The sequence below is a fragment of the Anguilla anguilla genome, chromosome 4 (assembly GCF_013347855.1).
Source record: "Anguilla anguilla isolate fAngAng1 chromosome 4, fAngAng1.pri, whole genome shotgun sequence".
Taxonomy (NCBI): Eukaryota; Metazoa; Chordata; class Actinopteri; order Anguilliformes; family Anguillidae; genus Anguilla; species Anguilla anguilla.
The window spans coordinates 48,089,911-48,107,835 of record NC_049204.1 but is presented as its reverse complement, the minus strand read 5'-3'; the positions used below and the strand labels follow the sequence as shown (position 1 = coordinate 48,107,835).

Here is a 17,925-nt window from a genome sequence, read left to right as displayed (position 1 = left end):
AAATCATGTTTTATCTTTGCTGCAGTCTTGGTATAATGTTGTCCTTCTAATAGTCAGGTTTCCGTGTTCCTCAGAGTGGCACAACACATGTAAAAATCAAATAGCACTGATTTACTGTGTTTGCAGACAGAGAAACTAGTTAGAAAGGAATATTAGGCCTTGGGCACTGTACCCAAAGAGGCATGGAAAGTGTGATTTGTGTGTGATAAATGCTATAATTGTATTGCATAATTTGTAATTCCAGTTAAATTGCTGCCACGGATGTGTATGGAAATGCAATGATTTGGAACCCTGCCCCATGTGTGGGTGGGAGGGGAGGGGGGTGTATCTTTCTCACTTCCCACTTCGCTAAGTTTGAAGAATGTGGAAACACATGCTGCAGGATCTGTTCCTGTTTCATGGATTCCCATGTGACAGGATATTTATTCAGCATTAAGGGAGGAGAGGCATCCCTTTCTCCCTCGCTTGCTGCCAGACATAAAGGACACCTGAACGCACGGACGCAGCCTCGTTTCTCCCATCACTCCTGGGGAACCACTTCAGTTCATTTTACACTGGCTTGGGAGAATTATGCCACATTTATGATGACACACATTTCGTTGGCTATCCTTTTGTGCCTCTTTCAGGCCTTTCCCTGCACTGTTCAAACAGGTATGTTCATTTATCTTTTAATTCTGCACAATGCACACAGACCATCATGATTCCTATTGTATTTGCACTGTTGTCATTGCAGATAACAGCACTGATGCAAACTAGTTGACCTTTTTGGTGAAGTTTATTTAAGGAATATAACATTAAATTAGGGTAAAGGTTATTTCTGTTGGTGCAAAATGACAAATATATTTAACATTGCGCAATGTTCCTTTATTTATCTACTTTTTCATAGTTTGTTTTTTATATTACCTAGTTATTTGTTTATTTACAGAGAAAGATGCTGCAAATGACAGGAGATGCATGATCAGTCAAGTGTTGATAAAATGATTTGCAGTGTCCTGGCATGCTTGTCAGCTTCACATTGGTCTTATGAGGGAATTACAATCAGCAGTTTGCAAATTGTACAATATGCTGTCATTGATTATTTTCAATCCACCACCAAAACATCACTGAGTGAGTAGTATTATATTCATGCATCTTGATAAAACATGCATCTCTTGTCATTTGCTGATACGCAGCAACCAGTAACAGTGCAGCAGAAATAACACTGTTTGCATTTAACTTATTTTGGATTTAAAAAAAATGTTGAACAGAACTTTTTGAATGAAGGCCTTTTTCTGACAGCAAGCTCTTCCCTTGGATTTTCATACATAGTGCCATTAATGGACCATTGCTATCTTTAAACTAAATTTATATTGGTACGAAAATATGATTTACTTGATCAAGGTAAATTGCTGGCAAAATCAGTTACAGTTGTTTCTTGGGCCTCCTAATTCATCTGGTTAATTATTTATAAAACTTGAGAGTGGGGAAATTCTTGAATTGCCATATTCAATTTTTACTTCAAGGAATTTTTTTACAGAAAAACTTACAGAAAAAAGAAGTGGTTTTCACGTTAATGAAGTGCAATCCTTATATTCTTCTTGTGACAACTTAAAGGCCTGTCTGTAAACCAGTGAATCTTGCATATACACCTGCAGGTATTTTATTGAATTCACGTCTGCCATTAGTATGGCTGCATATGGACACACACAAATGTGTGGTTAACGCCAATTTAACAGGAAGCAATCAGGAAATCCTTCTGAAAAACAGTTTGAAAAACAAAAACCCAAAGGGTCCCTAACCCGTCATTATTTCAAATGATTATATTTCTTTCCGTTATATCATAACCAATAACTCCCCACTATGGGCTTAATTCAGCCAATGACTTTGAAGTCAAAGAGTTCTAGCTTATCTACAGGAGATATTATTGGCTGACAGAATGAGACAGCACTTTAACATGTGGAGATGAGGATTAGTTTTGTCCTAACGTGAAAATCATAGAATTTAAAGAAGGTGTACTTTTTCACATCACTATTCATGTTTCCTGAATTAAAGACCCATGCTAAAGCTATTCAATAGGAAGATTTTTCTTTAGCTGAACAGTAATGCGGTTTCCCACAATCCGAGCTTCCCGTAATGGGACGTCCGTTCTTTTTGTGTGTGTTGTTTTTTATATATAAAATATTTCTTCACTGGGGAACACCTTTCATTTCTATGCGACAGACAGCAGTTCCTTCCTGATCTACAATGTGGACCACAACAAGTGCGTGACAGCGGTCAGCTCCAGCGCCGTGGAGACGGCCACCTGCGACCCCAGCGATGACTCCCAGAAGTTCCGCTGGGTGTCACAGTGGCACGTGATCAGCATCTCGCTCAAGCTGTGCATGGGCGCGTCCAGCAATAAGGACTGGGTGAAGGTCGTGCTCTTCCCCTGCGACATGAAGAACGAGCTCCAGCAGTGGGAGTGCAAGAACGAAACCCTCTTTGGGCTCAAGGACCAGCCCCTGCATTTCAACTACGGGAACCGGCAGGAGAAGAACATCATGATGTACAAGGGTTCCGGATCCTGGAGTCGATGGAGAGTGTATGGGACCAAGGGCGACCTCTGCTCTCGAGGATACGAAGGTACGAGGGAAGCCCCTTGGTTTATGATCCCACAGCAACTTGTTTGCAATTAAGCTTCCCGCTGCACATGTTTTGACAGTCTAGTAAACAACGTTAGTCAGTCATCACACATGACTACTGCACACATGCCACTACATGACTTGGTCTGTCTGGCTGGGAATATATCTAATTTCTCCTGAAATTGTGGGACAATCTAATACCCAAACTAATACGTTACGAATCTGGGTAAATTTGTTTCTGAGGCAATGACGTACATATAATCATATCTAGACCAAGTATTTCCATCTTTTGTGTTGTTGAACTGTGGTCTCCTGTATGGTTCATGTCCATGAGCCGTACTGCATGTATTTTCTGCATGATTTCCCTCTACTCTGCATATCTGTACTACAGATTCTTGCATTTCTGCTGGACCATTACACGCCTCAAATGGCTACATTGTAAGATAACATATTTCCACATATGAAACCCAGAAATCCAAAGATTTATATAATTTTCAAGCTTGTCATACACTTTAAGGACACAAACATTCAATGAACTGTAAAAAATTTTTTTTTAAAAACAAGCCATAACAGTTATTATTCAAATCCATACAATCCACAATATATGGATTTTAAATACACAATAACACACGAAACTAAAATGTTTGTATTTATTTTCGGGAAATTATCTTTAATGTACCCTGAACTCATATTCAAATGGTGAAAAATGTCCTTCAGCATGCAATAAGTCAATGTGTATTGGTGCCAATGCTCATGGATTAAAAAAAAAGCATTGCATATAATCGCATGTGTACTTTATTCTGTCATAAAAAGAACAATTGAACCTATATGTCATTAAAGCCTGGTCTCAATCCCATTTATTAACACTTGGTCAGAAGCCCTCAGCATAACTATACAACGCACAAGGACTCCTTTGGCATCATTTCTGGATGCCCCAGGTATCCCCGTAGTCTTCAGTAGAAACCCTCAATGTCTTTATGTTGACGCCAAGGGTAAATGGGAACAGTGTATCTTGCCAGATCGTAACATAACCAAAATTACAATTTAATGAAAATGTAATGATGTCATTTACCATAAAAATGGTAAGGGTTCCTATTGAAGACTATGGGGATACCTAGGGCATTCAGAAGTCACGGCAAAGGACTGCTTGAGCATTGTATAGCGATGCCGAGGGCTTCTGCTCAAATGTCAATATATGACAAGTTGGGAATGAGAACACATTGGTCATTATGATCAAACTGCTACCTTCCTTGTCAGTAATGTACAGTACGCAGGATGTACATGACAAAGGGATGCTTCTATTTCCTGTGTGTTACAAATTTACGATGTAATACAGTCATTAACGCATATTCAGCTATTAATAACATGTCAGTATGTGAATCAGTATGTCAATGTCAGTATTGTTGATTTAAATAAAAATGAGGACAGAGAACTTTGACAGATGGCTACAGCATGCACTGTTGCAATGGTACTGCAATCTGAAGTGCATACTATAATTTTAAGGGGAGTTTTCACTCTGGCCCCCTAACTGTGCTATTATACTATACTACACTATTTTGCATTACTTTCATAATCATGTAATTCCATATTTACTTTCACTCAAATGCTATCAGGAAATTATTTATGAAGATAGTACAACATGTTTCACAAAATACTACTTCTCTTGTTTTTAGTGCAAAAACACTGCCATGCATTTGGCTATGTAAAGTATGTATCTTCATAACCGGTGTTGAAGTGACCTGACTTATTAATGTTTTTTTTTTTTTTTTTTTTTTGGCAGAGGTGTTTACGATCGGTGGCAATGGAATGGGAACTCCCTGCATGTTCCCATTCAAGTTCAATGAGAAATGGTATGCAGAATGCACCGTGGAGGGCAGGTCCGATGGGCTTCTATGGTGCGGAACGGAGACAGACTACGACAAAGACAAAAAATGGGGCTTCTGTCCAACAAAATGTAGGTTATCGCTGAATTTATATACGTGGCATTGTTCTTCCATGAGTATGAAACAGGAAGCCAAACGTAAAATGTCTTTTCCTGTTTTATGTTCAAGGAAAAGTAGCAATATTTTTGTCAGTTCTGGGTCACTTTCTCATGCTCGTCATAACAGTGTAGCTGTTGTACTGTTTCTTAATGGTTACAACAAGTAATATTTTTGAATAATTGAGAAAAAGATCCCAGCAGATTTTGCTCTTGATAAGTGTGGAATATCCACGCTGGCAGGTGTGAATGAGGTCCAACCTCATTAAGTACACTTGGAACTCTGGGAATTACTTCTACACACCTCCAAGTCCAAGTAGACCATGATATGACAGGCTTTCAACATTTAAAAAATTGGTTAAAAAACAGGTTTCCCACTCAGCCACTGGGTTGTTTGTAATTTATGTTGGCGGGGTTAAAAGACCTTAATAGGGTCCAAGGCCAGATACTACAGCAAACTTTGGAGCACAAAGACAGCATCCAGTTCAAACAATGGCATCACTTCTGTGCCCTGGCTGAACACCCTAATCTCATATGAATTTTGTTATCATGTGGAATTATTTGATTTTCCTGTTTTTCTACTGTTTTTGGAAGAGAATTGAGAGGGGGTCAGCGCTGACTGTGTCTGGTCTCTGACCTCCTGACATGAAAATAGAGACTTCCTTGCCTAACGGGGGCATTTTATTGCCTTCCTCCTGCCCCAGCTCAAGCAGTAGAGCCACCACAGTGACAGGAAGAGGAAGGCCTTTTTTTTTTTCTTTTTTTTTAACATTTTCCGGTGAAATACGATGAAGCTGGCTGACATGGAAGCCTTGAGGACAGGCTTCAAAACTGACACCATTGTTTCACAGGGAAGAATAAGCTTTAAATAAGCTAAAGGCACTAGGTTTTGCATTGGATTGGCATACTGACCTAATTGTTCAAATTCTTCTTCATATTTCTCTCCTACTTCATCTTCCTATTTTCGTGTGCTTATCCATGTCTCTACAGCTTCCACTGGCTGGGACACTGACCCAGTGTCTCAAGTCCTTTACCAGAGAAACACCCAATCTCTCCTCACCTGGCACCAAGCCAGAAAGAGCTGCCAACAGCAGGATGCTGATCTGTTGAGCATCGTGGAGCTCCATGAGCAGACATATATCTCAGGTAATGCCACACAGCAAAGGACTGGGGAGGATGCGGCCTTTGCTCAGTCAGAAGCGGTTATGGATTATTATTAGTGTCTGTGGAGACTCATCAATTATATGTTTGAAGAGGCCTGTCAACTCCATAGGTGTACTGTGTTTTTATAAACTGTAGCCTGGGTGGACAGATTTAGTTGGTCTATATCCCAGAAGAAATGATGCATCAGTCTCAGACTTCATATATAATCAAATTAACCTATATAATTAGACTATTTGAGATCATAGTGGTGAGGTCAGAGTTTAAATCATGTGACAGATGCTTCTCGCCAAAGTCACCTCCATCAAGGTGAATACCGCAAGATCTGTTCGATAAATGAGAAGGGTTTGTTTTTTCTTTAAATGAAAACATTGAGCAAGTAGGTTATTACATTTTTGCTGAAATGTTTACCTGAATGTATAAAGATTGTGATATTAAGATTGTATTCAATTTGACAACATCCATGACCACTGGTTTGGAATGTTTAGGAGCTAACTGTGTTGTTTATACTAATTTGAGTTCAAAATGAGGTCATCATCAGTAGGTCAATCTTAGCGAAGCCTAGTGTGAGACTGATGTATGAACACCTACAGGTAGTTCTACTCCAGATTACCAAAATTAACTCACGCAGTCTCACACAATTTCACTCTTTCATTATAGGGGACCTTTCAACAGTATCTGAACAATTCAAGTAAACTCTGACCACAATTGCTCTGGTTTAAAAAAGAAAACAAAAACATTGTCACTGTTGTATACGAGTTCAAAGTAAATACCAGCATCTTTCTTTAACTACCTTACACATCCTTATGCATGCTTTGCATATCTTAAGGGTTAACAAATTCCTTGGGAACACCACTGTGGGTTGGACTGAACAGCCTGGACTTTGAGAGTGGATGGCAGTGGAGCAACGGAAATCCATTCCGATACCTCAACTGGGCCCCGGGTAAGTGACGTTGATGAAGCACAGAATAACATGAGAAGGATGGAGTAAAATCATTACACAAAATGAAAACCATTACAAGTCATGCATGTAAGGATATGACAGAGATCTTCTGATCTGTAATGAGAGGAGATAGACAGTGTATATATATATATATATATATATATATATATATATGCTATTATAACAACAACAAGAATAGCATTGGTATAGTTCATCTGGGTTTTACTGGTGACAACACAAGTTGAGTTATAGTAGTATTGGGAATTTTTTAAGAATCAGTCTCAAACTGGATGGGATTGGAGTCCGGGTTCATATTTTAGTTGACTGGCCATTCAGCAATGGATTTAAGATGAATAGTTTATAGAGAAAGCTTTGTCAAGAATGACCAAAAATGCCCTAAACAATGTGCAAAACATTCTAATTCCACTGGCAGTGACAGAATAAAGGCAACGTTGCTTGGATTACAGATGAGTATCAGCTGTAAGAAGCACAGAAAGATGCAAGTCAAGCAGATGTACATGTACAGTATGTAACACCGTGTCCTGTAAGTCACTGGCACTTTTATACATGAAGGGCATCCTTCTACTGAGCCTGGGCTGAACTGTGCTGTTCTCAACCCTGGAAAAGCATCAAAATGGGAAAGCAGTGCTTGCACAAAAAAGCTGGGGTACATCTGCCGCAAAGGGAACTCCACCAGCAGTAACCCTGTTACCTGGGGTAAGAATTTAACTTTTGTTGCCTGAATTGTTTTTTAATGTTAGAAATATAGTGTGCGTGTGTAAGACCATGTTTGTTATTGATCCTTGTTATTGATATAGCACTCTGTATTGCGTATAGCTATATTTGATGTTGTTTACTAATTTTGTTTGCAGATCATTTTGTTCACTGATGTCTATTAATGTCCAGTTATTACAGTACACATATGAAGAATCTTCAGAACACTGAAACTCATCCCTCCTAGTTCCTTCCTGACTGTCTATTGTATTCACAAGGACCACATGCCATTGGCTTCTGCATTACTATTATGGTAATGTTAGTAGTATTTCTGTTATCCTTAGTTATGGTTGAAAACTTTCTCTCTGTGCGTATTAACAGGGAATGACCAGCGCAACTTCTGTCCTAGCCACTGGGTGCCGTATGCAGGCCACTGTTATTACCTTCAACGCACAAAACAAATTTGGAGGGATGCTCTTTCTGCATGCCATAAGGAAGGGGGTGACTTGGCCAGCATCCACAACATAGAGGAGCAGAGTTTTGTTATTTCACAGCTGGGATACTGTGAGTCAAACCTGCAGCATTCTCTGTCTGTCTCTCTCTCTCTCTCTCTCTCTCTCTCTCTTTATGTCTCTCTCTCCCTCTGTCTGTTTGAGTATGTGTGTGTACATGCTTTATGCAGCCATCTTAGTCTTTAACAACTTTAATTTTCTTATGTGCAATATGAAATTTTTCCCTATCTAGTCTTCGTCCCAGTTTGAGATTTTCCTGCCCTTCTAAGCCAACGATATTGCCATTAAAGTGCTTGAGCAGCAAAAAAACAAGGTTTAAAAAAAAAAAAAAAAAAAAAAAAACCTTCCATGTGAAGAAGCATGAAATGTGGCTACAGCTGATTTTTTTTTATCCCCCTCCACCGCAGTGCCAACCGATGAGCTGTGGATCGGACTGAATGACCAGAGGACTCAGATGCTGTTCGAGTGGGCCGACCGGACCCACGTCACCTTCACAAAATGGCAGGCGGGGGAGCCTACTCATGGGACCAACATGCAAGAGGACTGTGTCCTGATACGGGGAAAGGTACCATATCAAACCATGCACTCCCTCCACAATATAGCATGACAATCTAAAAATAAGGCAATTTACATTCAATTCTACACTTCTGTGACATCATTTAAACTAATCAACATAAGTTGACTGTTTGGAAAGCTGTGTTTTGTTTGGTGATTATCTGTAACATTATGGTAAATAGCAATGGGCTATAAAGAAATTAATGCCAACCAGATGTAATTTCAGTATATAATCTGTAGGTATATTACGTATTATTATATTTTATGTTATCGTGTGTGTATTTGTGTTTGTGCCCTCCAAACAGGAGGGGAAGTGGGCTGACAGCATGTGTGAAAAAGAACATGGCTACATCTGTAAAAAGAAAGCCTCCATTAGACCAGCTGGTGCCACTGAGGAAGCGAGCCCCGGATGCAAATCTGTGAGTGTTAATGGTTCCCATTCAATCAGGGAAAGTGAATCTGACTTTTTTTCTCCTCTGGAATGAAAAAGGGATTTGATCGACTGTAACTAAATATAATATCAACCATGTAGTGCAGTGTTCACCGTCTGAAGTCTTGCATTGTGTATTCAGTGCAACTGCCTGCTTTTGGAATGACTGTCACCTTATTAGACCCTGTAAATTGTCTTGCGGACTATGTGTGAGGCAGTCATAATAGACAGTGCAGGCAGCAGGTCTGTGTTTATGTGGAATCTAAGAGCATGTCAGTACCGCTGATGAAGTGTTATGTTGACTGGGTAGCAAAGTGAATTTTTGCCCTCCAATAGGAGGGGAAGGGAGGCTTTTTTTTCTTGTGCATGGAGGAAATTCAGTGCTGATCAGTGACTTTGGAGACACGATGCTGACACAGATTTATTTAATCACAAAGCATCTTCTGCTTAGTGCTTATTGTTTTCATTTATATCTCATTTCCGTTATGGAGCAATATCCCTACGGGAAAGGTGTTTCAGCTCAGACAGTAAGCTGACAAAGCACTTCATTCTCCGACAGGATATTTTTGTGTTACCGGGTCACTGCTACACTACAGATTGAAAAGAAAGAAACTATTACCAAAATATATATATATATATTTTTTTTTAATGCAGCCACCTTTTGGATTCTTACGCCTTGGTACAAAATAAGTCTCATAATAAGAATAATAAAATTATTTTTAAAGGCCAGGAAAAAAAAAAAAAAAAAAAACAAGCACAGCAATTTTTTTAATTAACATCTGTCAAAGTGATGAAAAAGGTCAGCCAGAAGAGAACAAACACACTGATCACTCTGATTTTGAAAAGTCTATTTTAACACCAACCGCTGAATTCAAACCTTTCCTTGCTTGTGTGTGCAAGTAAAGCACGCATAATAGTGGCACCAAAAGAATATGTTGTGCTTTCCTTGTAATAATGTACTTACTGTACGTAAATATAATAACAAATTGTATGCAGCATTCCCTACACTAGCAAGAATACATTACATAACTTCAAGTCCCCCAGTTAGCTTCCACAATGTAGGATACACCTTGTACTCACAATCCCGTTCTTAATTGATCACACTATCTTGCCTTGCCTCCATCACTACATTAAAGCATACTCTTGTATACTGTGACAAGACATTTCACAATCAAGGCAGACACTTCTTTGAGTAATATTTTAAAACTGAAAACAGGCAGCAGTTCTGTGGAAATTCTATGGAAGTGTTGCTGACAAGTTGTTGCCAAGGAAACTAGCAGCAGCAACCAACCAGTCAATAAATCAAAATTAGTTTGTGCAATTGTTTTAACAGAAATAAAAAAGAAAAAAAACTGAATGTTTAGAAGGGTCAAAAGGGGAAAAGCTGTGAAAGTATGTCCTGACCACAGCAATGGGTGGTGGACAAGGAATTGAAATGAAGATCTAAATTTCTCCCTACCTTAGTCCCTCAGTCAAAAGCCTGCTCATGTTGGCCTGCTTTGGCACCTACCGTTAAACTGAATCTTTAATAATTCTGCAGGGTACAAGGTGTTCTATACAGTAGATTGTCTGGGTAGAATGTACCATAAGCACTGATCAAAAACCAGTTGCTTGTTAATAGCACTGTTTTGCTACAAATGATACCTTTAGTGAATGAATTTAAACTGTAACATACCACTGCCAAGCAATATAGCTGTCCGTTTAGCAGTTATTTTAGTAAAACTGGTCCATAAGAACTGTTTACATGACTGAACACAACAGATCATTTTCAAATTGGAATACAGTGAATGGCATTTCCAGCCTGTTTTAAGTGGGTTGGAAATAATACCGAGTCATTCCTTTTTTATTTATTTATCTATTTTTTGATAATGAGCATAGTACTGACTATGTGTTAATTTTTTTCTGCAGGGCTGGGTCAGATATGAATCATTTTGCTACTTCATCGGCTCTGAAACAAAAACTTTTGATGAGGCTGCACAGACATGCCAGAGCTCTGAGTCATACTTAGTGGATGTGTCAAGCAGGTAAAATCACTATTATTTACCATACACATTATATGCATACTATATATAGATATAAAATAGTATTAATTTTCTTTTGTTTCGCTACATTTCTTTGCCGGACTAATGGACTGTGTTGCATTGTGTCGTAGATATGAAAATGCCTTCCTCATCAGCTTAGTTGGGCTCAGGCCAGAGAAGTATTTCTGGATAGGGTTGTCCAACACAGCGGACCGTGAGACCTTTGTGTGGACCAACACCAACAATGTGAGGTTCACTCACTTCAACGTTGGCATGCCAGGTACAGTGTTGTATTACACCTTACTTTTTGTCCTTAGTGCCACTTCTCTACACTAAAGTCTTATTATTTGCGATTTCAAACACCAAAGACCAAAGACATGCAGGCTAATTGGAGAGTCTAAATTGCCCTTGGGGTATAAGACTGTGAGTGAATGGTATGGGGGCCCTTTGGGGGACCTTCCTGCCTTTCACTCAATGTCTGCTGGGATAGGCTCTGCCCCCCACAACCCTGACCATGAGTAAGCACTTTAGAAAATGGATGGATTATATGGTGAACTATATTTCCTGTATATTTATTTCCTAAATCAAATATTTTAAACAATTTAACTGCTTTATCAACAATTTAGCTTTCTTTTTGCTTTATCTTTAATTTATCAAGCTTTATAGCACACGAGGAGCCTTTCGTTTCACTCTGCATGCTGTGTGGCACAGAATCTGTCTGAAAAAATGTATTTTACTTGGTTTATCTTTGTGCTCCGTGTGTTTGAAAAAAGACAGAAAACAGGGCTGCGTTGCCATGACAACTGGGACATTTGCCGGATTATGGGATGTGGTCAGCTGTACCAGCAAACAGAAGTACATCTGTAAATACATGGCAGAGGGGGTGACATCAACAAAAGCTCCAATGACCACGCCAACCCTCAGTTGCCCCTCAGACTGGAGGCCTCTATCAAGCAGGAATATGTGTTATAAGGTACATACTGAGAAATAATGTACTGGCTTATGCCCATATCTCACATTACCATAGCAACATTTTTTTTTCTTGAAAGGACAGGAATGAGTGGCAAAGGCCTAATGTTTGGACTGTGCTTAGAGCCTCAACACATTTGTTTTTTCTGTCTTAAAGATATACAAGAAAGCAACTAAAAACAAGAAGACCTGGTTTGAAGCTCGGGACTTCTGTAAGGCAATCGGAGGAGACCTGCTCAGTATCCACAGTGAGAGTGACCTTGGCGGTGGGTACATGATGTGAGTCATCCTCAACGATTTCTCTCTGAGACAGAAACTGGCTGTCGTATCCTTTCATTACACCAGCCAGCTTGGGCAAAATACATCTTTTGGAGGTGGGGCGGGAAATCATGGGCAGCCAATCCCCAGCCACACAATGAATGCTGGGCAGAGCAGTCCTTACTGTTGTTAGACCATATCCAAGATTGTTATATTAATGTCTAATGCTTTCCAAATAACCTTTCTTCTAAATCATTGCAGTACCTGATATAGTGCTTCAGAATTAGCTTGAGATACTTACAATTAAATAAAAGTAAAAATCTTTTTCTTATTCTTTTTTTTGTAGGTCATCTGTGGAAAACGCATGGATTGGTCTGAGTGCTCTCGATCCCAATGCTGGCTTTGTGTGGAGTGATGGAAGCTCTGTGAGGCCTACTTCATTTTTTTTACCGCTTTAAGAGACTAATAATTGTATCATTTGAACTAATAGTTTTAAAATCAATTCAGAATTTCTGCCTTGTGATGGCCTTCTTTGACATGTTTGAACCTCATGTTGAGAGAAAACAGCAACAGACTCTGAATGCAAATTCCATACCTAGAATCAACTCTAGACCATTTGTAGGCTTTCTTGAGCATGAGCAAATAATGCAAAGAGACAGCTGGCCAAGAAACAGCTGAGCATCAACTGTCCAATTTATAACCCTACAATGGAGGGACTACATATAAACATGGATATAAATACTGTCCAATTTTTTTTTTCTTCAAATTATTTAAGATACAGTGCAAAAATAACAACAATGGTGTCTATGTCACAAAACTTCTGCATTTGCTGTATATCCTACAAATATATATGTACAATGTTATGCTTTTTCTCAGTTCTCTTATGAAAACTGGGGCTATGGCGAACCAAACAACTACAATAATGTTGAGCTCTGTGGCGAGGTCGGCTTTTACTATGGAAGACCATGGAATGACCGGCACTGTGAATCCTACAGCAACTGGATATGCCAGATCCGCAGAGGTAGAGAACCATTCATCTCACGAAGCTTCCTGTGCTGTAGATGTGATACTCGTGTTTGTTCCAGTAAAATGACTTAGCTCTGGTTTGAATGGTATTGGCTTGAAATTGCCTTGTATTCACAGGGCTTCTGGTGTTTGCCACAGCCTGATGAATGAGTAATATTATAATTGACTTGTCAGTATCATAGTTTCACGTTTTATTAAGCTTACTTAAGTCCCCTGCTGACTGCAGTGCCTAATGAACAGTGTAAGATCATGATACGCATGCAGTGATGCATTTTTTACTGGAGTGAGTGTGCTTGGCTTGAGTTTGTCCTGAATGACTGGGAGTCAGGAGGACCACCAGAGGAGTAGAGCATCACTCACAGAGTATAGTAACTTTACTGGCCGATTATATCATTAACATACTGGTTGATTCATATTTTTCTGCATAACTGAAAAGTACACAACCGCACAAATTTTGATGTACAATTAGCAGGCAATGAGAGTCACATTTATAGTCTTTTAAAGCTGCTTAAAAATATGAGGGTGTTTAAGTACTGTGTAATTGTTTTGCCTCCCTCGGAGGGTTTTGTTGCTTATCTTAATATAAGCATGAATAATTGAACTTTTCATAACCCCAGCATATGCGGACAAATGAGTATGATTCAGGAAGATCCTTCATTTTGAGTATTTTAATGCATTTTTTGTAAAACTGTGGGTGTAGAATTCATTATAACGCATGTAGAAATGATCAATTTGTAATCAGCAAATGTTGAGACATTAACTAGCAGGATTGTCTCATCCTTTTGTGTGATGCTGTTCTTTTCATCCACTTGTTTTCTTCTCTATTCTCTTCGCAGGAGTGACACCCAAACCTGCCCCAACTGGCACTGTGCTAGGTAACATGCTCATTTAATTCAATGGAACAGGAGTCGTGCCTTTTCATTTTATATTCATATATTATCAGGGCAGTGCACAAACCTTGTATCGCTCGGTAGCTACAGTATGTGTCTGGCTCACGAGGTTCTCAAGCTCATCTAGATGACTGTAGGCAATGAAATGCTTCAAAGGTATGCAATGGCAGTTAGACATGTATGTGCAAAGTCTGCAGCCTTCTTTTTTATTCTAATTGTAGAATTTGCTGTTGAATGTATATGTGTGTGTGTATGTGTGTATGTATGTATGTACGTACGTATGTGTAATTGTCTCTCTCTCTCTATTTGCATTGCTATTCTATGTGATATTGTTATGTTCATTATTTACCCTTGTTACTGAAATGTCTCAATCACTGTTTGTTCACATTTCTAAGCCATTTACATGCTTTTTAACTTTCCTTATGTGTATGTAAACACATTATCATCAAGGATAATTCAAATCAATCATGGTCGACCCTCTAGGAAAACTGAGCTGAGCCAGTCAGATAGCAACTTGAGGACTATTGAACAAAGTTAGAAAGTCAGTTCTACTTGTCTTGCATTGCAAACAATGCTTATTTAGCACAAATTTATGCCAAAGAAACAACCATTTCTGGGTAATCCTGCACCAGTGTGTAGAGGTTTAAATTTTTCCCCTTGTTTTAAATGAACCCACCATCTTGTTGTGACATATGCAGCATCCACTAGTATTTGAGTTCTTCTTGAAGTTATTTTATTCATCGTGTTGGAAATATGAAATTTGCTTCCCTGGTGCAATGCTCAAGACATTAAAATAACAGCACTGTTGTTTATACATTACGTAGATGCACCATCAGGAAATATGTCAGAAAGTATAGAAACAACACTGGCACTGGTAGATGCTGAAATAGTGTGCTTTAAATTTGTGTGTGCGGGACAGTGTTTCATTAATAATAGTAATGCCTTTTATCTTTTGCGCCTCTCATTACAAAGTCACATAGCAGATGGAAGAACAATTTATATCTGTTTGCTTGGTGGGAACAATAAAGGAAAAAAATCATTTTAAATTTCCACATGTCGCTCTCTCCTTCCTTCTAGCTGCTGCACTTTATAACTTTCTGTCTTTGCTTCTCTTTGACAGTACATTCCTTCGGGTCCTGAGGCTAGCAGAGAATCCATTATACTGCGTCTTAGCCTAGTTCAGAGTCCTGAATAACAGTGAGCCCCTCTTTCTTCACAGAGTATAATAAGACAAAGGACGGCTGGATTGAATACAATGATACACAGTATTATATTAATACTCAGAGGCTTGCCATGGATGAGGCCAGAGCATACTGTAAGAAGAACTTCGGTGATCTTGTGGTCTTAAATGGGGAAAGTGAAAGGAAGTTTATATGGAAACAGGTGAAGTATAACCATTTATAACATAATTTATAACATAATGTCTTTTTGCAAAAATCTATACATAATAATGTAATCATATCTGTTACAAAATTGTATTTATATTTGATATAATATTGGAAATGTGTTTATATGACTACTATGGTTATTTATGCACTAGTTCATAATATAGGTCATAAAAGAAGAAGAATCTATAATCTATATTTCTGATAGTCTAAAGCCTAGATACTCAAATCTGGTCCTTGAAGCAGGTAGATAAGTGTGAAAGAGAGATTTCAATATTGATGGAAAATGGAAAGAACCTGGGATGTCTTATTTTATAGGTTATTTATACACTAGTTCATAATATAGGTCATAAAAGCAGAAGAATCTATAATCTATATTTCTGAGCCTAGATACTCAAATCTGGTCCTTGAAGCAGGTAGTACTACTGTTTTTTTTCTTTTTTGTTGTTGTTTTTCCCACCAAACAGTTAATTGACTGATTAATGTCATTGATTGGCCAGACATTGTACACACCTAGTGTCCTGGGTCTAAATCAGTTCCTGATTAGAGGGGGAAAACCAGCAGTAGTACTGACCTCACAGGTCAGATTGGAGTCTGACTGATCTAAATGTTAACATGTGACAACATGTGTGGCATCTTCTGTTCTCAAAGATGAAAGTGTCTTTATTTCAGATATCCAGAGATCATGAGGAGCAATATTACATCGGCATGACAGTTGGTCTTGACAAATCCTTTCAGTAGGTACACATTACTATTTCTCAAGTGCATATGATCACTTGTAATCAGATTGTTTACAGATATGATTTTAATGTGAGCAAATTGATATATTTGGGAATAATAATATGAATAGGTCTCCATTGAATCATCAGAACGCTTGTTGCAATACAGTATCTACATTATAAACAAACAGGGTGTTATTCTTTAAATTAGAGGAAAGAGAGTTTCACTTCATGTTTTGGCACTTTTATCATCACCTGGAAGCACCTCCCAATAATCATTCACTGATGAAAATCATGCACAATGTCCTGAAACTACTATGCCACCTCCACCCAAAACACTTTGTATTGGTGCAACATGCCTGCATGGCTGCTGGGCCATTGCTGTAACTAGTTAATATTTGCAGCAATTCATATTCATTTATATTCATTTTAATAAGCGAAAATATGTGAACTGTGCCTTGTGTCAGCTGCAGTTGTTTTGCTCACTGCTTTTGCAGGTGGATGGATGGATCTCCAGTGTCTTATGTAGCTTGGGAACAGAACGAGCCCAACTTTGCCAACAACGATGAAAACTGTGTGACCATGTACAAGAGCATGGGTGAGTACAGCTGTGCTAAGCCAATTCACTAACACTGTCAGCAGACTAACGCTGTCAGTCATACCACTGGGCAGAATTACTTTGTGTAATCCTTTTCACTAATCTGTCCAGAGAACATTATCCCAAAAGGACTGGGGATCATCCAGGTGCTTTTCTGCAAATCTGAAATTAGCATTAATGTTTCTTTTGGTTAGTAGTTTGTTTACTGCCTTGCTACTCTCCCATGAATCCCAGTTTTGCCCAGTGTCTTTCTTATTGTGACATCATGAATACTGAACTTAGCTGAGGCTAGGGAGGCGTCCAGTTTTTTGAATGTTCTTATGGGATCTTTTGTGACTTCCTGGATGAGTTGTCACTGCACCCTTGAGGAAATTTTGGTGGGCCGGTTACTCCTGGGAAGATTCTACACTGTTCTAAATGTTCTGCATTTGGAGATAATGACTCTCATTGTTGTTTGTGGGGTCCCAGAACCGTTTAAATGGCTTTGTAACCCTTTCCAGACTGATATACTTCGCTATGAGTGAGGTTTTATGTTCAATAGAGCTAGCTACAAACAAGCCAGGCTGTGTTAAATGTGTTTAGGTTTACTCAGGTTCCCTTTGTCTAATATAAAATTTTTAGCCAGCAACCATTCCACCGGCAGCCATACCACCACGCACTCTGCTCCTGCGGACTAGTTGAAGCTAAGCAAGTGTGGGCTTGGTTAGTACTTGGATGGGAGACCACCAGGGAATACTGAGTTGCTGCTGGAAGTGGTGCTGGTGGGCCAGCAGGGGGCAATCTTCCCTCTGGTCAAATAAACCGCAATGCCCCAGTGCAGTGATGGGGACACTGTGCTGTAGGAGGTGCTATCTTTCGGATGAGACGTTAAACCGAGGTCCCGACTCACTGTGGTCATTAAAGATCCCATGACACTATTCGCAAAAAGTAGGGGGTTCCCCGGTGTCCTGGCTAAAATCCCAGTTCTCGCTCTCGCAAAAAAAAAAAAAAAAAAACTTGCCACCTAATTATCCCCTGATTTAATTGGCTAAAAAATGTTCTCTCCCTCCAGTGGAGCTGCTCAGCGGCCAATAATAGAGGATTGTGGTTGTACTGGGCAGCTCCCAGGTGTGAATGTGTATGAGTGTGAAGCAGGGCGTTCCTGCAAAAGAGCATCCGTGCTCAGC

General features: G+C 39.1%; 1 protein-coding gene across 2 annotated transcripts in view; it reads left to right on the top strand.

Moving 5' to 3' along the window:
• Positions 1 to 448: 448 nt before the first annotated feature.
• LOC118225670 (macrophage mannose receptor 1-like) overlaps positions 449 to 17,925 on the top strand; it is a 29,635-nt gene continuing 12,158 nt past the window's right edge. The window contains exons 1-19 of one of the 2 annotated variants that reach the window (XM_035414461.1): positions 449 to 651; positions 2,200 to 2,601; positions 4,381 to 4,554; positions 5,569 to 5,724; positions 6,569 to 6,682; positions 7,256 to 7,399; positions 7,778 to 7,960; positions 8,316 to 8,473; positions 8,769 to 8,882; positions 10,802 to 10,917; positions 11,046 to 11,194; positions 11,688 to 11,887; positions 12,041 to 12,162; positions 12,488 to 12,566; positions 13,018 to 13,162; positions 14,004 to 14,042; positions 15,277 to 15,440; positions 16,115 to 16,179; positions 16,659 to 16,759. In XM_035414461.1, coding sequence (XP_035270352.1) covers positions 582 to 651; positions 2,200 to 2,601; positions 4,381 to 4,554; positions 5,569 to 5,724; positions 6,569 to 6,682; positions 7,256 to 7,399; positions 7,778 to 7,960; positions 8,316 to 8,473; positions 8,769 to 8,882; positions 10,802 to 10,917; positions 11,046 to 11,194; positions 11,688 to 11,887; positions 12,041 to 12,162; positions 12,488 to 12,566; positions 13,018 to 13,162; positions 14,004 to 14,042; positions 15,277 to 15,440; positions 16,115 to 16,179; positions 16,659 to 16,759 — 2,695 coding nt within the window. In that variant the 5' untranslated portion in view covers positions 449 to 581. The remainder of the gene's footprint in view (positions 652 to 2,199; positions 2,602 to 4,380; positions 4,555 to 5,568; positions 5,725 to 6,568; positions 6,683 to 7,255; positions 7,400 to 7,777; positions 7,961 to 8,315; positions 8,474 to 8,768; positions 8,883 to 10,801; positions 10,918 to 11,045; positions 11,195 to 11,687; positions 11,888 to 12,040; positions 12,163 to 12,487; positions 12,567 to 13,017; positions 13,163 to 14,003; positions 14,043 to 15,276; positions 15,441 to 16,114; positions 16,180 to 16,658; positions 16,760 to 17,925) is intronic. The other variant, XM_035414462.1, reaches the window with a different exon arrangement.